This window comes from Sus scrofa, chromosome 14 (genome assembly GCF_054392235.1).
Source record: "Sus scrofa isolate SSC_HxYL_T2T_F1_AM1 chromosome 14, Sscrofa_HxYL_maternal_Yorkshire_Landrace_v2.0, whole genome shotgun sequence".
Classification (NCBI taxonomy): domain Eukaryota; kingdom Metazoa; phylum Chordata; class Mammalia; order Artiodactyla; family Suidae; genus Sus; species Sus scrofa.
The window spans coordinates 84,248,970-84,276,426 of NC_139396.1; the positions used below are offsets into that span (position 1 = coordinate 84,248,970).

Sequence of the window (27,457 nt, forward strand, 5' to 3'; positions counted from 1 at the left end):
TCAGTGGAGAACATTTATAACAGCGTATTATCATTGTGTTTTGAAACTCTTTTATTGCTGGTTTTGTTGGAAATGCTGGTATTCCATGAGTGAAAGCTCTGGTATATCTTCCAGCTCGATTTGGATTTTCTCAAACTGATAGCTCTTTTATTCCAACTTAATAAAGGGTCCATACGCTCCATCCTGATCTGTGAATACACCCTCTCCTTTTGTTAGCAAGAACTTTGCCTGAAGAGTTCTTTACAGTAGTGGTGAGGACGCTTCATCTCCAGTCACGACCAAATAGTTGAACTGAAAAATATCTTGAGAAACTTGCCACGATTTCTGTCTTTTGATTTGCCTGCGTCATCTATGCCATTGGTCACCTATGCCATTGTCATGTCACTGCACTTTCTCTGTTCAGCATGGTTTCATTCTTCCAAAAGAATTTTGACAGGAAGTTACCTAGGGGCACCATGATGTATAAACTGATTGTGGGTCCCAATGGAAACATTTTCTTCTCGTGGAAACTAGGTTTTTGAATTTATTTATTTATTTATTTTTCTTTTTTTTTTTTTTTTTATAAATTTATCATGGACTTGGGGAATAGACTTGAGGTTTTTGAATTTAAAATGCATTTGCTTTTCCCATCTCACTGTCCATCCCTCTTCTCTTCTAGTTGACTAGTAAGGAGATTATTTTTGTTCTTGTTGTTGTTTGCTTTAAAATAAGGTAAATAAGGATGAGCTTATACCTTAAGCTAAAACAACATAGGCATTTAGGAAATGTCTCCAACAGGTGAATTGATTTTTTTCTCAATTCAAGTTATATTATCTGACTGTTTCGGCTGCTCACCGACATTTTGCCTTAAATTCTTACAGCTTGGGCTCTTACACCCCCTGTCCAAATATACTCCTTGCCCTTTATTCTCATTTTATTGGAATTCTTGTCAAAGAGCATTCCTTGAAAGGATCTGGAGTCTATATTACTGGCTATGAAATAAGCTTAAAGTGCATTGACTTCCTGTTACTCTGTTTGGTTCTTTTACAGTCATTTCCAATTAGGTTTCATGTGTCAGTTCAGGTTTGCCCTATCGCTTGATAAGGTACATATTTTTACTTCCAAAAAATGTGATATTGGTATATTATTTGACCCATATAACATTTTTGTCTAAAAAGGAAAGCCTATTTTTCAAGAAGTCAGAGGGAAACTCTTTAGTTTCACAGAATAATATGGGCTGTGGCCAGTTTAATTCACTTTTGCTGATCAGCAAAGTGACTTTCCAGCCTAAAGGAAAAGTGATCAAAATAGCAGATGTGTTGGACGGTTTCTTACTTTGAACTGTAACATGGTTCAAACAGGGCTTGGTAGGATCCCATCTCTGCATGGGGTTGTCACTGCATGTGTTTTATGCCTACAAGCACCTTCTACAGGAGCTGCCAGTGGGGGGACCACTGAAGTTCATCTACTTTGATATACAATTCCACATACCTAGCCTATGAAAAACAGAAGGAAAGCCTGAGCTGCCATCTGAAGCCAGTATGGCTCTGTCACCAGGGTTCTAAGGCCAGTCTTCCTCCACTCAGAAGCAGATGGCTGACTCAGACGTATTTGGGTTTACTTCTTGTATCCCAAGTTTCCTGGAAACATTTTAGATGGTGGTGTCTTTGGTGTGAGCCACTTATAATGAGATACCAAAAAAAAAAAAAAAGGAAAATAAATCTGTTTTTATGAGGTTAGTTTTATTTAAGGACCTGATAGTACTGCTTTATACCAAAGACATTTAGATTTACAAGAAGGTGTAAAAATGATCTGACCAAACTCCATTATTATTATTATTATTTGGAGAAAGCGTACTCCAGAGATTCAATGACCTTTCCAAGGTAATAGAGCTTTTATTGCTCTGGGTGCTGAATTGGGATTCAGAACCCAGTATCACAGCAGAGCCTCCATGTTTTCCCCACAGCGTGAAGGAAATCTGTAGCTGAGGTAGAGGAAACTTGAGACCTTCCCTGTGGTATTGGCTGGCTTTTCCCAGCATCTCCATGTGTGATCCAGGTCAGCCAGTGCCCTGGAGGTGTGGAGGGCTTTTTCTGAGATTTGATGTATATTGGCTCTTTGACAAAATTCTTACCCTAGAGCCAAAGTCTTCCTTACAAAAAAATTTGGCCATTCCTACTTTGGAGCTACTTGCCAACGGTGGATATATTCCTAATGGTTGGAGGGCATTTCAGAGGAAGTTGAAATTCTCTGCCTGTCAACACCCACCACTCCTAACAGTGTTGACAGACCCGGCCCCAGCCACTGTCCTTGGTTACACAGGTTTAAAGGCTAATAAGACTCTTTAGGAAGAACACGACATAAAAGGGAAAAGAGCTCAAAGCCAAAAGAAAGTGGATTCTGGCCACTGATGTTTTCTTCTGGATTTAAGGCCAGTTTGTCAGTTTTGTTTATATGTATGAATGTACCAAAAGCCATCCTGATTTTAGGCCTTGATATAGAACTTCTTTGTATAAACAAAAACATGGTTATAATATGTTGTCTTTTATTTTGGGGTGTCTCGGGCGGGAGAAATGGGGTTCGTCAGCCAAGGGATTTGCCTTTGTTTTTCTCCAAGAGAATGCTAAGAATGAAAGCACTGCTTTGAATTTTTCTGATTGAACGTTTCACTCAACAGCACTCAACCATGGCGGCAGGAAAGTGGTTACAAACATCATTGGTGAAACATGGGTGGCTTAAATTCATCTTGTGTCAATAGCACATTACTTTCTGTAGCATAATAGATGCAATGAAATGGCTGACATGAGTATTTTTGGTAGATTTTTGTGGTGGGATAGGAATGAGATGGAAAGGAGGTTTAAGCTTGAGGAGAGAAGGGAAAGACAATAAAATATTCACTAATGTTTCCAGGAATGGGACTGTTTCCAAGGATGGAAAACCAGAGAGGAGAAACCAGAATCCCAAGAGATAATCTTTTAAAACCATAACTTAAGCTCACATAAGCATCCCAACTCTTTGAAATATTTATCTTTCTGAAGATATGGTTTGTAGCATGTTCTTACGAAAACAGTTGTTGTCTTATCAAGTCTTTATGAATTTCCACATGGAGTCATAAAAAACCTTTTTTTTTTTGTTTTTTTGTTTTTTTTGGTTTTTTTTTTGCTGCCTGGTTTAGCTTTTTTGCAGGGTACACATATGAAATACCCACATCATGCCCATGTCCATACAGCCCCATGGCACCTACTGAAGGTTGGATCACAGTCTGGTTTTCTCCTCTTCCATAGGATGACACCAGAGAAATGTAAGCAGATTGATGGGGCAGGAATCTAAAAACCAAACATCTGGATGCATATCTGACAGTTCTCTGTATTTGTATGGAGGTACTGAGATCAGAGTATTTGAAATCAAAATTATGTTGGGAAGTGCAGGACCCATGGTCATCTTGGATGTGAGGTTTAGACTCTTGCCACAGATTTCCATTTCTCCCCACCCCCGCCCGTATTTGTCCATCTCCAAACACAGGGGAGCCATCCTCTCTTCCCCAACAGTTTACTGAGTGTCTGCTTCTTGTTTGGCACTGTGAAAGTTACACAACCAGTTAAGATAAGCCCTGCATTCAGAGAGCTTGAGGGTTGATTGTACAGCCATCGGTATTTTTTTGAGAGCAATATCTTAAAACATCCATGCCCAAATTAGAGTTGTCCTTCAAAGCAGTTAGTTTTGGGGAGTGGGGAGGCTGCACACTCATTTCCTATTTCTCCACCATCTTCCATCACTCTCCATAGCTGACTTTGTCCTGTTTTTATGTTTATTAATATGGTTCCTACTTTGATTTTTCTTCTCTCCATCAAGTATTTCCAGGATGGGTCTGAATGAAAGCTTTGTCCCTTGTGGTGTTACCTGGACAAGCTAGGACGGGAAACTGTAAAACACTCGTTGAGAGCAGGGAATCATATTTCAGGATTTGAGATGAGCGCATTAGGTTCAACCTGAAATAAGAGCCCACATCCGGTACATGCTTTTTCAGCCAGAACCAAGAGGGAATGGAAAATACAGTACCACTGGCCACGTTGGCACTCTGAGCCAGAGTTTTGTTGTGTTTCTCCGCACATAGGAGACCTGGTTATTTAAAGAACCATTTTCCTAACAATTGTTGATTTGAGTCCTGGAGACAGTTTGATGATGACAGTGTTGTGTCGCTGTGGGTGCATCTTTAATTGATATTTTTGGTCACTAGATGGTGCTCTTTCACTTTTGGTCACTAGATGGGCTCTTTCACAGGTTCCCTTCATGTGAAAGATGGTGCTTTTTCACTACATAAAATGTGGGATTTTTTTTTTTTTAATTGAGGCTTTTGCTTTTTATTTTGTTTATTGTTCCGTTGATGTAGAGATGGTGGAAAATCAAATTCCTTCTTAAACTGGATCTGAGGTTTCCTGCCCCTCTACAGATACACAGGAATTTTAATGTGATTATCCAGCCTGTAAAGTTTTCAGATTTCATACCACGCAATACTTACTGTTAATTTATTTTGTGAGAAAATACATTTTTTTCCCCTATAGAAGTGTTTTATGCTATATATTCTTGACTGGTACATAAATGATTACAATTACTTTTTTTTTTTTTTTTTTTGCTTTTTAGGGCCACACCTGCAGCATATGGAGGTTCCCAGGCTAGGGGTCCTATCAGAGCTGCAGCTGCTGGCTCATGTCAGAGCCATAGCAATGCTATATCCGAGCCGTGTCTGCAACCTACACCACAGCTCACGGCAACGCCGGATCCTTAACCTACTGAGCGAGGCCTGGGATCGAACCCACAACCTCATGGTTCCTAGTTGGATTCGTTTCTGTTGTGCCACAACGGGAACTCCGAAGTTACATTTTTTATGTGGTTTAAGCTGCTGTGTCCAGTACTTGATTTAGGAATCCCTTGGGAAAACAAAATGCCGATTGCCAGGTTCTGGAGATTCAGGAACCTATATTGTGGCAAGTGAGTCTGATAAGCAAGCATGTTTGAGACACACCAGGCTCTAATCCCCCACTGCAGGAGTGAGCATTTTTAGTAGACAGTCGTATCAGCGTCAGCCTATGGTAATTCAAATGCAAGTGCAAGATAGTTGAGCCCAAAGTTTTGGACATAGACAGCTCTTTATGTAAATATTGCCTCTAGGAGTTGTAATGGATATAATAAGAATTATTCAAGAGAACATTTGTTTGCATAAGTATGTTAAAGGTGGTGAGAGTCTTACACAAAAAAGAAGGCCTCTGTTAAGATGCGTTGAGGAACAAGCAGTGTGAACACATCTCACAGCTGTGGCGTGGAGGCTCTTCAGCTTGTGGTAGTTGCACATCCATTTTGCCCTACTTGTATTTAGGCTCCTCACCTTATAATTCCTGAGACTTAAAACGTTTTAGAACATTTTAACCAACCTTAAGGTCTTTGATCTTCACAATGTCCCTTTCACAGTGTCAGAGGAGGGATTAATGAATGGGCTAAAGGGAAGTGCCTAAGGCAAGAGCAGCCACCCCAGAGAGACAGTCTGGGAGCGGGTGGTGGCTGGAGGTGATGGCAGGGACTCAAATTAAGCACAGCTGTGGGGAGGTCTCCCCAGGAGGCCAGACACATTCCTGAGCTGCGATTGCTCCATCCTGCTCCTTAGAGCTGGTGGGTGGGTAGCTTCAGAAAATGATTTCTTCCTTCTTCCCATCCTTCATGTCTCTCTCTCTCTCTCTCTCTATCACACCTTGTAAATCATAGCCTTGTTGACTATGAGGTAGGTGGAGCTGGGGAGGGTAGACCACAATTTCAGGAAGCATGTGTACTTTGATAAATTCTACACCGGGTCCTTTAAATGTCTTATCCTAGTTTACCCTGGTTTAGAAGGTCTCAGGCGGAACTGCTTGCTAATTGTGAACGTTGCTGGGCAAACACTGGCCGACTCTGCCGTTGACCTGAGCAAATGAAGTCTACTTAGCAGAGAAGGCAGCGTGTTGTGTAGGCAGTCAGTAAGATTGCTGTGATTAATCGTGGCGATGGTGACGATGATAAGTTCTGGGTTCTTTGGCTTTATCACTAAAGCTAATGGTCTAGAATGTTCAGCTACCCCAGGAGGATCTCAGTCTCTGTCAGGCTGACCTGTACAGTAGTAAAACACCTAGGTTGCTGGGGAGACTTGAAAACCTGATGAAAGAGAAAACCTGATGAAAGAGAAAACCCAAGCGGCACATCCCACCCAGGAGTTGGTGCCGAGGTCTCCCGGCACCTGGAAGATCCCGGCTTGGCCAGCTGCCTGTCTCCCTTAAGCCTTATTTTTTCAGTGAGGCCTAAGGCCCCTGCCCTTTCCTGTAGCTGGTCCTCCTGATCCTTTGTCTGGTTTTCCTTTTCTTTTCTTTTTTTTTTTTTTTTTTTTTTTTTTTGGTAACACTTAAATGTCTTAATATACTAGTTCATTTATTTATTTATTTGTCCTTTTTTGTCATTTTTTTTTTTCTTTGTATTTTCCAGGGCCGCACCCGTGGCATATGGAGGTTCCCACGCTAGGGGTCCAGTCGGAGCTATAGCCACTGGCCTACACCAGAGCCACAGCAACGCAGGATCTGAGCCATGTCTGCAACCTACACCACAGCTCATGGCAATGCCAGATCCTTAACCCACTGAGCGAGGCCTCATGGTTCCTAGTCGGATTTGTTAATCACTGAGCCATGACAGGAACTCCTCATTTATTTATTTGCTTGATTTTTGCCTCCCTGTACAAGACTGTAAGCTCCATGTGAAGAAGAAGGGTCTTTTTTCATCACTAATACATCCCCAGCCCCTGGAATGGTGTCCGGTACATAGCAGAAGTTCAGAAAATATTTGCTGAATGAATGAAGGTTTTCTTGGATAGCATTCTCTGACAGTAATAAACAATAGACATAGAATATATTTTGTCACTTCTTTAGTACTAATTCTTTAATTTTTTTCTTTTTAGGGCCGCACGTGTGGCATATGGAAGATCCCAGGCTAGGGGCTGAATCAGAGATGCCCCCGGCCTACACCACAGCCACAGCAACACGGGATCTGAGCCATGTCTGTGACCTATACCACAGCTCATGGCAATGTCAGGTCCTTAACCCACAGAGTGAGGCCAGGGATTGAACCCACATCCTCATGGATACTAGTCGGGTTCATTACCACTGCGCCATAATGGGATCTCCTTTAATACTAATTCTGAATAAATATTAAATATTCCTGAATGAAGATCAAGTTTTTTTTTTTTCCTGTCAACCTTAAACCATAAGGATATCTTTTAAGTTATCCCATAAAATATGCATCCAGAGTTGGAAGACATTGGATCATAATAAACAAGCCCTGAGTGGTTTTCCGGGGCAAGTTATTAAAGTGCCCTGTGCCTTAGTTTTCTCTGCAAACAACCTCAAAAACCTGTGGTATAGATGAAAACAGTCAGTGCATTTTAAGCCTTAGAACAGGGGCTGGAATGTAGCAGGAGATGAAACAATAATAGACCCTTCACTTATTTAAAAAATAATTATATGATATATTTATTTTGCAATTAACTTAAAACGGGTTAGCCAGTGTTCAGAAGGAAAAAAAGCATAGATAAGGCATAATTTGGGTATTTTCCCTCTTTCTGGTGTCATTACAGTGACAACATACCTAGAATGAATGAAATACTGACTTTATTATGGAATCTCTTTTCTTATATTGTAACATCAGTTTTAAAACAGAATTTGGGGGTTTCATGTGAGCCTTTTGTTTTTGGTTTCTTATAGATCCCCACATTAAGGTTTCTGGAAAGAAAGAAGATGTTAAGGAAGCCAAGGAAATGATCATGTCTGTCCTAGACACAAAAGTAAGTGAATGTTAAGGACACTCAGAGGTCAGAACCTTGTCTCTGCAAGGGCTGCTTCATGCTGTTATGCAAGAACCATTTGGAGAAGAAAAACCAGGAGGAAGTAATGGTGGGTTCTAAAATAAGCACGTGTGATTCTACAGTGGATGTAAAAGTCCTGTTTAAAATTTGAATAGGTTCTTTCATGCTGGGTAATTGAAAAGCATTCTCTCTCTCTCTCTCTCTCTCTCTACATATATATATATATATATATATACACACACATATGTATATATACTACCATTTTCAGAAATAGATATTGATTAGTACAGAGTGAGTAATAAAGATTGCAGGAATTAGCCTATTTGCTTTTTTTTTCTTTTGTCTTTTTAGGGTCGTACCTGTGGCAAAGGGAAGTTCTCAGGCTAGGGGTCGAATCGGAACCTCAGCTGCTGGCCTACGCCACAGCCACAGCAATGCCAGATCTGAACCACGTCTGTGACCTTTACCACAGCTCATGGCAATGCCAGATCCTTAAACCACTGAGCAGGGCCAGGGATTGAACCCGGGTCCTCATGGATTCTGGTCGGGTTGTTACTGCTGAGCCACAATGGGAATACTGCATATTTGCCTTTATGATGCCAGTAGCAAACCAGAATAATCTTCTGTATAGCTATGTGTGTGTGATGGCATGAAATTTGACAATTTGTCTGCTCCATTATCTCTCTTTACCAAATACTGTAGAGAGAGACAACAGAGAAACTAAAATATATAAAAATTTTACGTATTTGTGAGAATTTATTTTAATAAACACTTCTAAATCACTTACTATATGCCAGACACTTAGCTGCACACTTTACAAATATTAATTTAATCCTCACAACTAACTCAGCACAGAGATGTTAGGGAATTGGCACAGGATCTAATAGCTGGTAAGTGGGGACCCTGGATTCCAAGCCAGACTGTCTGGTACTTAACTACTGTGTTTTTGCCACCTGCTATTTCATTGAAATGCTTTCTGATCTCTTCCTCTTTATTTCTTTTCTTGTTCCTTTTTGTTGTTGCCATTGTTCTTTTTTACATTTTTAAGCATTATTCACCTTATAATTACTATTAACGATTTTAGAATATCCCCCAAAAGAATATTTAGTTTTCCTCTTTGTAGAGGTTAACTAAAAGAAGAACTAAGTTTCAAAACCAAAGTATTTGCTGGATATATACTTAAAGTTTAAGAATTCAGAAGATGTGCCGCTGTTGATTTTCTGAACATCCTTGTGTATTTTGACTTTTTAATTTTACTGTGTAAGGACTGAAGAGTTCCTCAATAGCAAATTTGTAAATGAGAAAGAATTTTCATGTCAGTCTTTATAATTTTATCACACTAAATTTTCCCAAATTAAATACATGGACTCCTATGACTGCAGTTATTCACTGCATCTTAGAATTTTACATTTTGCTTTAATATCACTAATCTTACACTGTCTACAAGTTTACTTAAGCCATTTTACTGCTAGAGATGTATACTTTGTGATGTGTACCTCACTCCTTGCTACCAGCAAGAATAATAGATCTACTTTGTAAAATTTGACATATGGTAATAGAGGAGTTGTGAAAATGTTTGTAAATACTTTTTTTAAACTGAGTTTGGAGGTTTTTTTTTTTTTTTTTTTTTATTTTCCCACTGTACAGCAAGGGGATCAAGTTATCCTTACATGTATACATTACATTTACATTTTTTTCCCCACCCTTTGTTCTGTTGCAACATGAGTATCTAGACATAGTTCTCAATGCTACTCAGCAGGATCTCCCTGTAAATCTGTCTGATAAGCCCAGGCTCCCGATCCCTCCCATTCCCTCCCTCTCCACAGGAAAGAAAATCATGGACTTGGAAAACAGACTTGTGGCTGCCTGATGGGAGAGTTTTACTTTTATTTCTAGTTTTCTATCATTGTTCAGCTTTCTACTAATGTTTTCATCTGTTTTGAGTTATTTGTATTGTTTCATGAATAATATCTATTAAAGAAAAAAAGGAGTAACTTATTTATAATTGTGCCTAGTTTTAGTTAAATACTACTTTCCAGAAAGTTATCCTGGTAAAGAGTATATCTCTCTATTTCTCCTGACAAATGTGTCTTTAATTGAAAAAATATTTTTATTAGCCAAAGAAAAATAGAAATTGAAAAATTTATAGATTAAGATGATCTTAAGAAATCGGTAAGCTTTCTCACTGGGTCACTTTTCATGAATCTTATTCCTTTGGAGGAAAAGTGTTTTTAGGAGTTGTTCCTGTATTTTTGGTACATCAAGAAATAATACATTATTTCCACGTAGAGCAATCGGGTCACCTTGAAGATGGATGTTTCACATACCGAACATTCTCATGTCATCGGCAAAGGTGGCAACAATATCAAAAAGGTGATGGAAGAAACAGGATGCCACATCCACTTTCCAGATTCCAACAGGAATAACCAAGCAGAAAAAAGCAACCAGGTGCTTTGTCTTTTCCCGTGAACTTTTACAGAATGAATTAGAACTTCAGTGTTCTGTATGCATGTTTTTTTAGGAGCTGAGAACAGGAGTGATGGTGAAGAAGGCAGGTGGTGTGGATCGCATGTCCCCTTCTAAGGAGATGGCCAGGGCTCTGCTCTTTTTTTTTTTTTTTTTTTTTTTTTAAGAGATGAGCTGTAGATGAACCATAAATTCTTGATCCCCCAATGGTTGATAGAGGAGAGGGCAGAATGTCATGGTGACATAAATCAAAGTCCCTGTGGAAGGGTGCCCAAGGCCTATGAGTTAGGAAAGGACCTGAAAGCTTGCCTTGTCCACGCACCTGTCCATTGCTGGAATTTTGGCTGCAGCCTCACCCAGGTGGTCCTGCAGGCTACCCCAGATCACCTTCTGAAAGGGGGTGTCCACCTTCCTCACGTGGACTGAATTGTGTTTCTATTTTATGCACATTTTTTCTTTCTTTCTTTTTTTTTTTTTTTGTTTGTCTTTTTGCCTTTTCTACTGCCGCACCCACGGCATATGGAGGTTCCCAGGCTAGGGGTCTAATTGGAGCTGTACCTGCCGGCCTACACTAGAGCCACCGCGATGCGGGATCGGAGCCACATCTGCGACCTACACCACAGCTCACAGCAATGCTGGATCCTTAACCCACTGAGCGAGGCCAAGGATCGAACCTGAAACCTCATGGTTCCTAGTAGGGTTCGTTAACCACTGAGCCACGACGGGAACTCCTATACACATTTTTTGTAGTTCTTGTGTTTGGAAACAAATGGAATTCACCTGTCTCCATGAAAACCCTTACCTGAAGAGCAGATAGCATAATTTGGGTTGTTTGGAGATTTTCTCTCCTCTGATCACAGTACTAGAATTCTGTTGGCTGCAAAGATGAATAAGATGAAGTCCTTTCTCAGAGCAAAGTGGGACAGGAACTAGATAGAAATCCGTGGTAAGAAGCAGGAGTAGTAATCAAGATATTTGATGGCAGTGTGGCAGGCGTGGCCCATGAATGTCTTGTCCTGAAGCCCCACCCCCAGCCCTAAGGCCAAGAGTAAAATTCTCTAGTTGATGGATCATAGGAAAGCCCAAGAGATCCCAGGAGAGGGCTGTTGGAGCAACAGCATAAAGAGGTTTATTATTTTGAGAACTTAGGGCAATAGTATCGTGGCACATTGGTGTCCATCTCATAGGCAGAGAGTTTAAACAAAAGAGAAATTATGAAGGGGGCAGGATAGCCTCGTGGGGACTGTGAGGTTTTAGGTACGTCCAGGAGGTGATGTAGATCAGTTGACACAAATCACCAGACCTCCTTAAAATGCAAATTCTGATTAAGTCGGTCTAGGTTCAGGTGGATGCCTTCCATCTTTCATTTTTTAACAAACTCCCAGATAAAAGCAATGCTGTTCGGTCCTGAATTGCTTTTTGAGTAGTGAGGATGTAGATAAGTGGAAAAGCAGATGTGGGTTCAATTACAATCAATCTAACTCTGTGTTTTCTTTCTTTCTTTCTTTCTTTTTTTTGTAGGTATCTATAGCAGGACAACCAGCAGGAGTAGAATCTGCCCGAGTTAGAATTCGGGTAACTGTTTATTCCTCTTAGTACTGTAAATCCATGTCAGTGAGATTTACATTGTAAGGCAATACAAATATCCTAATTGATCAGTTTATAACCAAATCATATGTTCAACATGTAGGACATACTGACAAAAGTTATTTTAATGTATGGAAGATGTTTGTTAGAGACCTTCTGGATTTTATCTGGCTCAGTTCCTCTGATGATTTTGAATCAAAAAGATGCCTGAGGAAAAATACCACAGGCATTTCAAGTTACAAACTCTCAGGTTTCATAAAAGGCTCCTTTCATTTAAAAAACTTTATATAGTCTACTCAAGCTTATGGCTGTAATAAAAGCTTCATGTTTTAAAATTCCATCTTCAGGAGTTTCCTCACAGTGCAGTGGGTTAAGGATCCAGCTTTGTCACGGCAGCAGCTTGGGTGATAGCTGTGGCCTGGGTTTGATTCCTGGCCTGGGAACTTCCACATGCCATGGACTTGGCTGAAAAGAAAAAAAATTCTATCTTCAGAAAAGATTGAATGAATTAGGAGTTCCTGTTGTGGCTCAATGAAAACGAATCTGTCTAGTATCCGTGGGAATGCGGGTTTGATCCCTGGCCTCACTCAGTGGGTTGGGGATCCTGTGTTGCCATGAGCTGTGGTGTAGGTCACAGATGTGGCTCGGATCCCGAGTTGCTGTGGTTGTGGCGTAGGCCGGCAGCTACAGCTCTGATTCGACCCCTAGCCTGGGAGCTTCCATATACCTCAGGTGCAGCCCTAAAAAATTTTAGAAAAAAGAATGAGTGAATTACACTCCTCTCTAAATGTCCAGTGAATTAACGCTGTGCTCTGGGTTCTCTTAATTTCATTTTAGGAGCTGCTTCCTTTGGTGCTGATGTTTGAGCTACCAATTGCTGGAATTCTTCAACCAGTGCCCGATCCTAATTCCCCCTCTATTCAGCACATATCCCAAACGTACAACATTTCAGTGTCATTTAAACAGCGGTCCCGAATGTATGGTGCTACTGTGATAGTTCGAGGGTCTCAGAATAACACAAGTGCTCTGAAGGTAAGTGATTTAGATAATTGTGAACATTGTAGATGCACACACCCTGCAAGTTTTGCTTTTTTAATTTCTTTTTTCTCTATTTCTTTTCTCTTTTTTGCTTTTTTAGGGCCACACCCTCAGCATTTGGAAGTTTCCAGGCTAGAGGTTGAATTGGAGCTACAGCTGCTAGCCCTCGCCACAGCCACAGCAAGTCAGAATCCCTCTGAGCGAGGCCAGGGATCAAACCTGCGTCCTCATGGGTAATAGTCGGATTTGTTTCCGCTGCACCACAATGGGAAGTCCCTATTTTTTCATTTTTAAAGTTTTATTGAAGTGTAGTTGATTTGCCATATTGTGGTGATTTCTGCTCTACAACAGAGTGATTCACTTATACATATACATACATCCATTCTTTTTTTTTTTGCAAATTTTATCTGTAAAGGATTTTAGGACTGATTTGTTTTCCAGGATTTTTTTCTTATATTATGTTCTCGTTTTTGAAACGTGTTGAATGTTTCCATAGCTGTGAGAAGTGCAATAGAATCTTTTCCTTTCGTGTGGGTGGTTATTCTAGAGGCTTATTCTTCCCCCACTCCTTCCTCATAGGAAGGAACAGCCATGCTGTTGGAACACCTTGCTGGGAGCTTGGCATCGGCCATTCCCGTGAGCACGCAGCTAGACATTGCAGCTCAACATCATCTCTTTATGATGGGTCGAAATGGAAGCAACATCAAACATATCATGCAGAGAACGGGTGCTCAGATCCACTTTCCTGATCCCAGTAATCCACAGAAGAAATCCACCGTCTACCTCCAGGGCACCATTGAGTCTGTCTGTCTTGCAAGGCAGTATCTCATGGTAGGTTTACTGAAATGAATGCTCCAACTTGCTTACCTCTTTGGGTACCATTATGTTGCTGCACATACTGTACCATTGTGGTATTTCTGGAAGCACTTTGGAATCCTGGGCAAATAAGGAAGTTTCTTGGTAAAAGAAAATAAAGTGAAAGAAGTAGATACATAGTGCCTCACAGACTTAATTTCATTATATCGGTGAGTAATTTCCTTGCAGTAACTTAGACTAAACACAGAAGCGGTCACAATGAAATAATTGGCTATATTTTGTGAAAGGTGGTTATTTTAATCTGACATGTAGTATTTGCATTTGACAAAGACAGTCTTCTGTTTAAACAGAAAAATTAAAAAGTGTCTTTAAAATGTGACCCTCAAAGACATAAATTTTGGGAGCCTGAAACATTTGAACATTTAATAAATCTCTGACACAATTTTAAAAATGCTAATTAAGCCATGAATTTGAGTGTCATGCACTGAAGAAAAATATCTGAGTTATATAATTTACCACTGCTTCCAATTTATAATTTGCAATATTTCTGTCCTTTCTACATTCATTTAAAAACCTAGTGTGTGGGTTGATGTGTAGTAACAAAATGGACCGACATACTGTGGACTCACAAGTATTCTTATTAAAAACACCATGGTAGTCTCCTGTTCAGGCTAGACCTTTAGTGACATTTGAATTCATAAGCTTCAGGCGTGACCTTTGCTATTATTAACTTGCAGAATTTGTTTTTGAGAAACTTTCAGAAAATCCGGATTCATGTTGTTGATTCCATTCCTCTGACAGATGAGAATTTATTATAGTCATTAAGGATTATAACATATAATTTTAAGAAATTAATTTTATTGTGAATGATTTTTTTTGTGCCAAGCTTACCTAAGCTACTTTTAATATGCCACTAGTTAGATAGCGTATTTGTATCCAAAGGTTATTATGATCATTCTTCATATTTTCTTTTTTGCTTTCAAGTTCTTTAGATATTACTTTGAGTTCAGTGAACTTCGCAATTATTATGTGCAGCCATGAATTCACATTCATACTTTGATCATACCAGCCAAAAATACAGACGTGCATGAGACATACTGTTATTTTTGTATGATAATGAAAGACATGAAGGAGGGATAAATTAAAAGGCTTTAACTTATATTTTAAATACAAGCACCTTTTTTTAAAAAAAAAATAGCATTGTCCATACAAACATCACTTATCCAGATGGAACCTGGTGCATCAGGGAAAAAAAGTGCTAAACCTGCTGTGCCAAAAAAAATGAGATAGTTAAAAGAATGTACAGGAGGAGTTCCTGTTGTGGCTCAGTGGGTTAAGAACCTGACTAGTATCCATGAGGATGCAGGTTTGATCCCTGGCCTCATTCAGTGGGTTAAAGATTTGGGTTGCTGCAAGCTGCTGCATAGGTTGCAGATATGGCTCAGATCTGGCGTTGCTGAAGCTCTGATTCGCCTCTAGCTCAGGAAATTCCATATGCCACGGGTGCTGCTATAAAAAGGGGAAAAAAATAAGGAACAGGAGCAGTTTTCTCCAAAAAGGAGGTAAGATCAGAAGAGAATTAGAACTTGGGTTGGTGGAGAAGACTTTTGAGTGAAAATATGGATGTAGAGAAGCTGTTTGAAAGATAGACAAGAGGCTGGTCTAACTTGGAGGAAGAGTGGGCACATAAACCTGTGATTGCACAAGCAGAGCCAGCTGCAATGTGGAGATTTTGAAATGCTGATATGTGTTAAGCTTTCATGCAGGAGACGATAAAAAGCCACCACCGTAAGTCTTTGAGCTAGGGCTAGCTTGATGTGGTTGAGAATCTAGTTTCTGTCATCACTAAGAAGACTGAAGTCAGAGAGTGGAGAAACCTTCCAAAGTGGACAGTAGGAAAAAATTCAGGGCCAAAGAATCAGAAATATAAGACATGTTTTTGTCCTCCAAAAAATAGTTTCTGTCCCTCAACATTATTTCCACACTAGCCTTCTAAGCTCTGTAAAGGTATATAATTTAGCTTTAATGCTTTGGTTTCCTCTTTAAAGCTATAAACGGTTGTGCTGTCTGTAGGCATGTTAAATTATTGGGTATTTTTCCTGCTGCAGAGCACTGGAAACTATATCTAGTCACTTATGATGGAGTATGATGGAGGGTAATGTGAGGAAAAGAACGTATATGTGTATGTGTGACTGGGTCACCTTGCTGTACAGTAGAAAATTGACAGAACACTGTAAACCAGCTATAATGGAAAAAAATTAAAATCATTATTAAAAAAAACTATTGGGTGAGTAACTTTTTACCTCCCACACTTTGTGTTGTGACATTTCCTAGGGTTGTCTTCCTCTTGTGCTGATGTTTGATATGAAGGAGGAAATTGAAGTCGATCCGCAGTTCATTGCTCAGTTGATGGAACAGCTCGATGTCTTCATCAGTATTAAACCAAAGCCAAAACAGCCGAGCAAGGTTGGTCCAGGGTCTGGACCCAAAGAGAACCATGTATCATATCATGCTCTGTATGGTTTTATTTTCATATAAATGTGTATTTGCATGTACCTGGAGCTAAATAGTCTATATAATATATATCATGTATATATGTGTTATATTTAGTTATTTCATATAAATTTGTAACATTCATCACTGATCATTTTCTTTGTGTGTGTGTTGACTTTTAGCATCCATTTATGACCATTATTTTAATTACATATATGGGAAGGAAGGAGAAAACTCTTTGTACTGATTTGCAATCTGGTAATTTCAAGCTTTACTAAGTTGCCAGAGGGTTGATGAGACTAAATGCTGTGTATGTGTACAGGTCCAATGAAATTCAAAACATACTTGGTTTACCTCCTATTTGTGAGAGACTGTGCTCGCCCTGGAAGTTAAAGACCAGGTGCCTGTTCTCTTTCATAAATACTTTAAATAATGAGGTGTCCCCAGTTCTGCCTTCTCGGAACTTCTCCTCTAAGATATTGCAGAATTTCAGTCATTACATGTACTGTCAAAACTTAATGGGATAATTTTGATGATATTAAGTGTTAGTGAGAATGTAAAGAAAGAGAAATGTTCCTACATTCAGTTGTATAAATTGGTACCACCACTTTGAAGAGCAGTTCATGCCCAATAAGCAATCACACAGCAAGTACTGATACCCTATCCCTAGCAGTGCTGCCTCTAGTTAGACACGCTGAAGAAAACCTTTGTAGCAGAAGTCAAAGGACAAGAAAGGCTTTGAATAAAAAGAGCATGTTGCATAATAATATGTACTAAATGAGAACATTTATGTATATTTTTATTATAGTAGGTGAAACACCAAAAAGTGTGCCTTCCATTTTTAAAATTTCTAAACTAGAATTTTATCATATATGCCTGTGTGCACATGGCATATATATACTATGTATTACAGTATACAGTTTGGTAGAGATGTAGATAACGTGGGCTTCAGTGTCCAACATAAAAAACCATCATGCCTTCTTCAAAAGAAAACTTTAAAGGAAGACATAGGATTGATTTTAAATGAGCTTGATATATTGAGTTTAAAGTTAGAGAATAGGACAAAAAGTTGATGAATTATGAAGCTTCATGCTTGACTAATTTGAGTTGACTCAGAGTGACTGTCTAAACGATATAGACAGAAGAGACTTTTGAGGACTTGGGCGTGTTGTGATGGACAGGCATGGAAGATTGCTGGAGTGCAGCAAGAAGTGAGCAGAGGTTAGGGGAAAACAGATAGTGAGAACTCTGAAAGCTTGCAGGGTCCCAGCACTGTCCCATTATGCATCGCTGGCCCCGAGGCTGACAACTGCTCTACTTTCTCGGCCACACATTTTCTTTATTGTCCATTGGAAACTTTCCTCCTTGGGTTCACATTTCCAATTTTCTAGATGAGTCCATTGAGGGGAAAAAAAAAAAAGATTTACTGTCTGAAAATTTATTTTACCATAAACTTTGCTGTAGATATGTCATCAGCGAGAAATAATGGTACCTTTCAAGGTCTACTAGTTAACTAGTAGGCTATAAATGTCAAATGTAAGTGAATGTTAGGATGCAGTCTGTATATGGTGATAGGTTTGATTTGTTTGGTGAAGATGAGATGAAGGCAGGAAAGCTTTAATGTAGAAACCAGTGGATGTAAACACAAATGGGCTGCAGAGACAGATGGACCCAAGTTCTAGTCCTCTAGCTGCACTGTGACCTTGGGTAAGGCCCTTATCCTCACTGAACATGAAAAATAATTCCACCCAATAAAGTTTTGCAGAAATTAGAATGTGTGTGCAGCTTCCATCACAGTGCCCGGAACACAGGACACACCCAGTGAATGGTAACTAACATTTAAGATTTTACCAAAAAGGAGAAAACTTAGGAAATAAGTGGTTAGAATTTGCAGTTGATTTTAAAGCCGCATTAATCCACTCCCAGAGTGGAAATCTTATTACCATATTCATTTCTCACCCCCCCCTCTAATTCATTGTCGACTACTTGCATGTCACTTTTTTCTTTCTCATTATGTGTTTTCATAGTCTGTGATTGTGAAAAGTGTTGAGCGAAATGCCTTAAATATGTATGAAGCAAGGAAATGTCTCCTCGGACTTGAAAGCAGTGGGGTTACCATAGCAACCAGTCCGTCCCCAGCACCGTGCCCTGCCGGCCTGGCATGTCCCAGCCTGGATATCTTAGCTTCAGCAGGCCTCGGACTCACTGGACTAGGTATAAAATTTATTATTATAGCCCTTCTCAGTCGCTGGAGGATTGCTTATCCGGTTCCTTTTCTTTCTCCTGTTGGGGACCACATTTTAAAGGCTGTTTTTGGCCTTCTTTATGCCCTAAGATCAGGTGAAAAGCAAACAAAACTTGCATCAGTCCATTTTGGATTTTTTCATTAGACTCTATGGATTCCTCTTACCCAGATTCTTTTTATTTTGGCATAAATAATCAAGGTCTGGCTGTTTTATTTTCAGTAGCTGTGTTTGTTCTTCTAAATTAAGAATGTCATGAGAGTGAAGTGAGCAGGCTGACTATAATTTATGTGTTTGTTCTCTCTTGCATTTGCAATATCGCCGTCAGTCCCTAGAGATGAAGATTATCCAGTTTGCTTTTCAAAAAGTAATTGCAAAGCTGCATGTGCGGTGGGGAGAGGGGGAGGTGAAAGCAGGCGGAACCCCCACTTCCAGTGGTTAGGCTTGTCTCGCCAGGACACAAAGGCAGTCTAGCTTGTGGCCACCAAGGGAGGCCAACAGACTTGTTTTTAGATCTAAGGTGAAGAAGAGAATGACAAAAGAATGTCATCTTGGTGCTATAGTTCTTTAAGAAAGTTGGGTGAGACACTTAATAGTCTTGGTGTGATGTGTATCATCCCATTTACTGATGCCCATCTTGCAGGCTGAAGTTTATTGCTATATTATAATTATGCCAGGTTCACTACTTTGTGGCACATTTTTCAGTAGCTATTACATAAAAAGTTAATGCAATAACCCTTGCAAATCATTCTGCCTCATTCAGCATTGTCAGGAGAAAAAATACTCTCAGCAGTCTTTAAAATTTTTAATGGCTAGTCTTGCTCTTTAAAAATGTAATGTGGGAGTTCCCTGGTGGCCTAGCAGTTAAGGATCCGGCATTGTCACTGCTGTGGCATGGGCTCACTGCCTGGCCTGGGACCTTCTGAATGCCTAGGGCATGGCCGAAAAAAATGTAATATGGTTATAATATGATTAAGATTCCAAGTAGCCTTGCCCAGACACCATTGCAAGAAAAGGCAGATTTTTTTCCACCTTGGGCCCTAATCTCCCAAAGTTGTTCCTTCCACTGGAGATCTGAGCAGAGTTGTAATAACACAATACTACATGTGAGTCAGGAGATGCCAGTGAGGCGACTTAGCACTCGAGAGAGAAAAAGGGAGCACAGATCAGAGAGTGACTTAATGTTTTAAATGTTTTCATGGCTAGCCTTATCCTGTCATTCTTAATTTAATGCTTTAAGTATTCCTGGAAACTTATTATACAAATTCACATTTTACTTTAGAATACATTCAAAATGCCCGAAGGGAAATTTCATTACTAAATCAAACATTAAATCCTTACAACAAGCAGAAAAACAATACAAAAAAAAATTTTTTTTTTCTGAGAAAAGTTTTCCTGCACATTGAGGTGGACCTCAGAGAAGTCATGTATGTGTTTTGACCTCCATATGAAAACCATTGTAGGTAGGCCAGCCTTTCTGCAGATAGACCAAAGGGAGCCATTCTGTTTCAGGAAAACATTCTCCTCATCACAGCTCATAATTGTAAGTGGTTTGAAAAGAGTTTATTGGGAAGCAGGTGAGAAGTGAGTAATGCACAGTCATAAAAATGGGTTTCTGGAGTTCCTGTTGTGGCTCAGCGGTAATGAACCTGACTAGTATCCATGAGGATGCGGGTTCCATCCCTGGCCTTGCTCAGTGGGTTAAGGATCTGGTGTTGCTGTGAGCTGTGGTGTAGGTTGCAGAGGTGGCTCAGATGTGGCATTGCTTTGGCTGTGGTGTAGGCTGGCAGCTACAGCTCCAATTCGACCCCTAGCCTGGGAACTTCCATGTGCTGCAGGTGTGGCCCAGAAAAAAAAAGTGGGTTTCTCCTTGAGCAGAATTGTGTTCATCCTGGCTAGCTGCAAAGTGACTGCAAAGCAGCCGGTAGTGCCCAATGACCCTGACTGCTGTCCTGGTCTGGGCTCACCTGTCTTCCATTCCCGGATCAGCATCTATTTGTAGATAAGCTGGGTTCTGTGTTGGAGTCGCATCATGCAGTAGGTCATGTGACTATTTGAAAGAAGGTAATCTGTTACTCATATTCAGAAAATGTCAGATGATTATATGGCATGCATTCCAAGTGGCAATGGTGATGCCACCTGTATTTCTAAATCTTGAATTTATGTGTATTGATTCTACATTCATTCATTTCAGGTCTTTTGGGACCCACCACCTTATCTCTCAACACTTCCACAACCCCGAACTCGCTCCTGAATGCTCTCAATAGCTCAGTCAGTCCTTTGCAAAGTCCAAGTTCTGGCACCCCCAGCCCCACATTGTGGGCACCCCCACTTGCTAATACTTCAAATGCCGCAGGTCAGTATCATTTAAGTACAATAAAAGGTGTGTATTCTTAGGTATCATCATCTTTTAAATAAAATGTACTTATGGTTCGATTTCCTCAGGGAAAAATTATGGTTCAAAGCACACTGCAGCCAAACAAATTCCCCAATGTGTAAATTAGTTAAAATGAAGCATAACAAAGTGGTAAGTTTTTCATAAAAGTAATATGTAATCTTCAGATGTGACAAGCACATCAGAAAAAGAGCATGATGTGCAGGGAGCAGTGGCAAAGGCTCCTCTGGGTCATTGACATAGTCATTAGGAAATGCAGGTTCCAGTTTGACGCATTTGCGTGGTAGTCATTTGCATATGCTAAATCTAGGTCATTTCCTCATCTGTACAGTGAAGAGTATGGATTAAATATTCTCTGAAGTGGTGTTCCATTTTAATATTTCTTCTCTATTTTTATGGTAATGTGGTATCAAAATTGAGTTCTCAGAGTTCCCTGGTAGCTCATTGGGTTAAGGATCCAGGGTTGTCACTGCCATGGCTCTGGTTACTTCTGTGGTGTGGGTTCAATCCCTGGCCCAGGAGATTTTGTATGGTGCAGGTGCAGCCAAAAAAAATTGAATTCTCTTCTGAATTTGTAGCAACAAAAATGACTTTATTATTGCTACTGAAAATAATAATAATAATAAAATAATGCTTCTTGATTCTGATTTTGTTCTGGTCTAATAATCTGTTTTCATGAAATGTTGTTGTAGGTTTTTCTGCTATACCACACCTTATGATTCCATCTACTGCCCAAGCCACGTTAACCAATATTTTGTTGTCTGGAGTGCCCGCCTATGGGCACACAGCTCCATCTCCCCCTCCTGGCTTGACTCCTGTTGATGTCCATATCAACAGCATGCAGACAGAAAGCAAAAAAATCGCTGCTTCTTTAAATGGACACACACAGGTAATGTCCTTCAGCAAGAGTCCTGTGGTCTATGCTGTTTATAAGAGGTAGGCCACTGGTAACACCTGAATTAAATTTTATATTTGTGACCATATCTGTATGTTATTTCTTATTGTTATTTCAGTCTCCAAATATAAAATATGGTGCAATATCTGCTTCATCGCTTGGAGAAAAAGTGCTGAGTGCAAATCATGGTGATCCATCTAGACAAACAACTGGATCTGAGCAGGCATCTCCCAAATCAAACCCTGCAGAAGGTATCTCTCCCTCTGAACTTGAGCCTGCCCTGTTGGTTGGATAATGGGGGTTGTAGGAAGTCTGCGCAGTGATTTCGAATTGGTTTTGCTAACTAATTTTGCATCCTCAAGGATGCAAAAAGACAGTATTTTGAAATTCCAAAGAACATGGTGAAAGAGCGCTTTTCCACAGTAGAACCATTTTTCCATTACATCAGAACTTCCTAAATTAAAGTGAATGTAATTGTGCAGCAGAAAAGCAGTTAATTTACTATGTGTGTGTGTGTGTGTGTGTGTGCATGTGTGTGACATTTTTTTTCCGAGTAGAGTACTTCTTTTTATAATATTTTCATCCCTAACAGTCTTTAAAAAATATGGAAGTTCCCTTGTGGCTCAGCAAGTGGACATAGTGTCTGTGAGGATGTGGGTTTGATCACTGGCCTCACTCAGTAGGTTAAGGATCCAGCATTGCTGCAAGCTGCAGTGTAGGTTGCAGATGCAGTTCAGATCTGGCATTGCTGTGGCTCTGGTATAGGCCTGCAACTGCAGCTCTGATTTGACCCCTAGCCTGGGAACTTCCATATGCCACAAGTATGGCCATTAAAAAAAAAAAGGAAAAAAAAATGAAGGTCTTTTGTTCAAATTTCATCTTGAGTTGTTAAGACAACCTGAATTTAAGTCATCTTCTCTGTAGCTGAAAGCAGTTTTGCTTTGTCTCTGCAGAGATACATACATTCCGATTTGTTTCCATTGCAGGTGGTTGTTGATGGTAAGTGATGTTTGGATTTTTACTTTTTGTCTCCTTTACAGGTTGTAATGATGCTTTTGTTGAAGTAGGCATGCCTAGAAGTCCTTCCCATTCTGGAAATGCTGGTGACTTGAAACAAATGATGGGTCCCTCCAAAGTTTCCTGTGCCAAGAGACAGACAGTAGAACTATTGCAAGGCACGAAAAATTCACACTTACAGTATGTATTTTAATCTTAAAAGTCCTTTATCCTTTGAAAGAAAGTATATAACAGGATGGATTTGTTTTAAACCCAGTAGTTAGTATTCTTTGGTTCTACTGCATTTGATCTTATCCATGGGTTTTTTTCTTTTCTCTTTATAATTACCTTCTCTTTTTTCTTTTAAAAAATCTTATTAAGAAATAGTACCTGGTAACTTTCACCCTTATTATTAAACAAAATTCATCTAAGTAAATTTAAAGATCAAACTGACTTTATTCAACAATTCATGAATTAGCAACATTCCATCTAGCAAGTAGAAAGGAGCTCCAAAGAGAAAAGGTTTTTAAAGGCAAAAAGAGTGCAGGACAAGGAAGTCATAAAGAAAAGAAAGGATTATTTCAGGCAAGGTCACCTTCCTTTGGGAGAAGGCAGGAGTCTACATGGTGGATTACCTCACTAGTGCTGGCCAAGAAATTCCAGACAGGACTGGTTAAGATTACATTTCTAGGAGAGGCTGAAAGTGGAATTAAGTTAGCAATAAAGTCTTGGTTTGCTGATGTGAGGGGCTTAGCACAAGTGACTCCATTTGGGGCCTATTGTCTCTTTTTTTCACAATTCTCTCCTTTTGATCAGACTCTCAGCCTAAGTGAGAGATGTGGTAAAAATTTAAGGCATTTGCACTACTCTAAGCTACCTCTCTGTAGTTCTTACAGATTTTACTGATCATCTGTGTGACATTCACAGGTCATGATTTTTGTTTTGCATTGAATATCTATGGTACGCACAGGTCATGACTTTAGGCTCACAACTATTTAGTCAATCATTTTCTTCATTTTTTTTTTTTCTCACATTCCAGGCTTAGGGAGATTATTTGCTCAGTGGTTAGTGGCTGTGAAAATGAATTTAAAACTTGACAGGATAATGTACCAGGGAGACTACTGTGACTATTATAGATAGAATAATTACCAGTGTCTGGAGGCAGTTCAGATCCACAGTTCCCCAAACCCAAACCAATCAAAATCAAATAAGTCAAAGAAAAACCCTGTAGATGGAGTCATTTTTTTTTTTAAGCCAACCATGTTTCAACTTGCCCAGAAATGTTAATTCGGTTATAGCACATGGTGTTGGCCACAGCACAGACCCCTCCTTGCTCAGCTAAAAGATAATGAAAGGCTATTGTCTTATCAAGAACAACTTTGGCCAGAGAGCCTAAAGGAATTTTTTTGAGCAGCTACTGTGTCTCAGTACTAGATCCTACAGTCAAGAGTTAAGGAGAGGTTCCTCATCATAGTTTCGTTTACATTTACTCATAACCCTGGGAGTAGAGCTCTGCCATCTGTGAATTCTGAATCATGAAAGCTGCCTGCTAAGTCTTTGCTAACTGCCATATAAATTCAGGGGGTTGTCCAATGAAGCATCTCAGTTTGTTTGTAAATAGTTAGGGACACAGATCGCCTAAGAAGCATTGCCCAGTTATGCGCCAGCCATCTAGGCATCCATACGCCCAAGGAGAATGATAACCAACACAGACAAAGATAAATGCTATAGGGACATAGACCACTTCCACTAAACAAAACAGATCCACAGGACCACTGTTCATGGATTCATTTGCAGGGATTGTTTCATTTTCCTGTTCAGGCTGTGAGCCAGTTAAGTTTTCAGTACATTTGGGAAGTAAATCTCCTAACCTGAAACAGAAAGTTCTAAATTACTGAGGTTACTCCCTTAGTCATGGCCTGAGATACAGATGTTGGCATTATCTTTCCAGGTCGTTGCCAGAGTAAAGGGAGGAAAGGGTTTCATGTTTAGTTTAAGTATTAAGTGTTGATCTGGGATCTTAGGAGGAAGCAGTTCCTGGGTCTGCCAGGAACTGACCCTCCTTTCTTGCCTGGTAAGGACCCTATAAGCAGAGTACCAGGCCAGTTTTTTTAAGGAGCATTATTAGCTTTATAAAGTCCAACCTTATTTTCTTAAAGCTGTCAGATCATATCTGAGTGTGCACATCTCTTTCACATATGACATTTCAGTGAAAGCTTTGGTTTTATAGCTCGTGTTTCTAATTGTGTCCTGTTACAAGAACAGATTCTTATTGACCTTATGCAAATAACTATCTATATTGCCATGAAAAGAATACTCAAGAATTTCCAAATTCTGGAGGGATCGAGTAGGGAGAAAAGTAATTGTTTCATCCTTGCTTACAAAGATATGCTTTTAGCAAATTACTGTTAAGTCATCAATAACTTAAGGAAAAAGGTTCCCTTAAATCTGGAAAAACAAAACATAAAGGAACCAGTGGTTTTTCAACACCTCCATAAAAAAAAAAATTAAAAAATTATAATCATCCTCTTCCTCAGTTAATTCAGTCCCAGTTAGTTGATACTTGTTCTTCTTGAATCCAGTTCATTTTCATGACCTTGATGTTATCAGAAATGTGCCCTTGTTAAAAATCCTTTCCATGAATCTCCTTGGAAATGAAGCACTTTTGTAGGTACACTTTTGCAGAAGCATCTGAATAATACAATAACTCTCTGTAAATAACAAAGACTTAAAAATGCCCATTGTTAACAGTCTGATGAGATTTCATTTGATAAAGAAATATTGTTATTTCTGTGATATACAACAGTTTAATGTTAATTATGACTGATAACATTCTACAAGGCCCATATCACATTTCTAGGAATTTCACACAACTTCCCGAACACTTACATATCTATGCAAATACAACATAAGTAAGGCTTAATATTGGGAGTTCCAGTGTGGCTCAGTGGGTTAAGGATCCAGTGCTGTCACTGCAGTGGCTTGGGCTCTGTTGTGGTGTGGGTTCAATCCCCGACCCACAATTTCTGTATCCTGCAGTGCACCCAAAGAAAAGAAGGCTTAATATTACTTTTATTTGAGAGTGCTTCCCATGTAATTTAACATATCAAAGAAGTCTAATTAGTTCAACCTCTCTCCTTTTATAAGGAGAGGAAACAAATCTTTTGAGATATCAAAGGGGCCCTCTGGAAAATCTCAAAGTTGGTTTGAGGTCAAAAAGACTTCATTTAGAATTTGATTTGGGGGAAGTTTTTCAGAAATATCAAAAGGTTTCAAAGCATTTGATCAAACAGAATCATAGTTAAACAATACTTTTTTATCTTTTTTTTTAATTTCCCCAATACATTATTTTTGAGAAAAAAAAAACAAAAAACAATACTTAGTTGTCCATTTAACCAAAGTGACAATTAAGACTGTGCAGGCAAATATAGAGAGTTAAATAGTTCTTACAGAGAATTATTTTGGTAAAGTACACAATATTTGCTTTCTAGGCAGACTACTTAAAGAAAAATCTTTTACAACCCCTTCTTAAGAGCAGACCAATAATCCAAAATCACTAGTTCTTTTAACAGAAAGACAATCCATTCTACTTTTGCACCGCTGTACTTTTTTCTTCTTCTTCTTTTGTACCTGCAGCATATGGAAGTTCCTGGGCTAGGGGTCAAATCAGAGCTGCAGCTGCAGCTGCAGCCTATGCCACAGCTATGGCAACACCAGATCCAGGCCACTTTGTGACCTATGCTGCAGCTTACAGCAATGCTGGATCTTTAACCCACCGAGCCAGGCAAGGGATTAAACCCACATCCTCTCCTTACAGAGACATCAGATCCTTAACTTGCTGAGCCACAATGTGAACTCCTGTACCAGTGTACTTTGGTATTAAAACTCATTTTTTCTACTTTAATAAATTCATTCCAATTTTAGCCTGCAAGAAAAAATACATAAAATTGCTTTCCCAAGATTCCTTTTCCACAAATCTTCTACAATTTGGTCATATTTTCCCCCTCTTTCCTATTCTGAAATAATACCACTTCAGGTCAAAAAGTTTCTTTTTTATCAACAAAAATTCCTTTTCATTTCTGATTTCTTCTTTTATGGAAAACACACACCCTACTCTCCTTGCATGTGGAAATGTTTCCTCATTACTTCTAGTAGCTTTAATTACATATATATAAAACATTTATTTAATACATATATTTAATTAACCTCCCCAAATCTTAATTTTTAGTGAAAAGAAATAAACAATTGTGAACTTTTGTGGTTTGATAAATTAATATTTCTTATAAATTTTAGAAACATATTGCCTTTTCATAGTAAATTTCTCAATGTGGCACAAACGTATTTACTAATATACCCAAATATCTTTAGTTTGTGAAAAAATAAAAAGGCTGAAAGTGATAAATCTGTTTTCATTAATTAATGTTTTAGTATTTTATCGTATTTGGAAATGATCTGGATGTTCCATGAATATCCATCATTTATTTTAATTTAGCAAAACTTTAAGGTTTTAGGTTATCAAAAAAATTTTAGAGAAAATGTTTTAAAAGTTTGCTGAAAAACTTTTATCCAATTTATACCTATAGTAATCTCCCTTTATCTGTGGGGACTATGTTCCAAGATCCCCAGTGGATGCCTAAAACTGTGGATGGTTCTAAATCCTGTAAATACTATGTTTT

At 39.2% G+C, this 27,457-nt stretch overlaps 1 protein-coding gene across 27 annotated transcripts in view; it reads left to right on the top strand.

The window, feature by feature from the left end:
* The window catches only part of BICC1 (BicC family RNA binding protein 1), a 335,849-nt gene that overhangs the window by 273,127 nt on the left and 35,265 nt on the right, over positions 1-27,457 (top strand). For 22 of the 27 annotated variants that reach the window (XM_084996941.1, XM_084996940.1, XM_084996936.1 and 19 more), the window contains 11 exons: positions 7,752-7,831; positions 10,142-10,300; positions 11,840-11,893; positions 12,743-12,937; positions 13,523-13,774; positions 16,094-16,225; positions 18,280-18,466; positions 20,690-20,851; positions 21,583-21,779; positions 21,904-22,036; positions 22,826-22,982. In XM_084996941.1, the coding sequence (XP_084853067.1) occupies positions 7,752-7,831; positions 10,142-10,300; positions 11,840-11,893; positions 12,743-12,937; positions 13,523-13,774; positions 16,094-16,225; positions 18,280-18,466; positions 20,690-20,851; positions 21,583-21,779; positions 21,904-22,036; positions 22,826-22,982 (1,708 nt within the window). The remainder of the gene's footprint in view (positions 1-7,751; positions 7,832-10,141; positions 10,301-11,839; positions 11,894-12,742; positions 12,938-13,522; positions 13,775-16,093; positions 16,226-18,279; positions 18,467-20,689; positions 20,852-21,582; positions 21,780-21,903; positions 22,037-22,825; positions 22,983-27,457) is intronic. The other 5 variants (XM_084996939.1, XM_084996935.1, XM_084996954.1 and 2 more) reach the window with 1 other exon arrangement.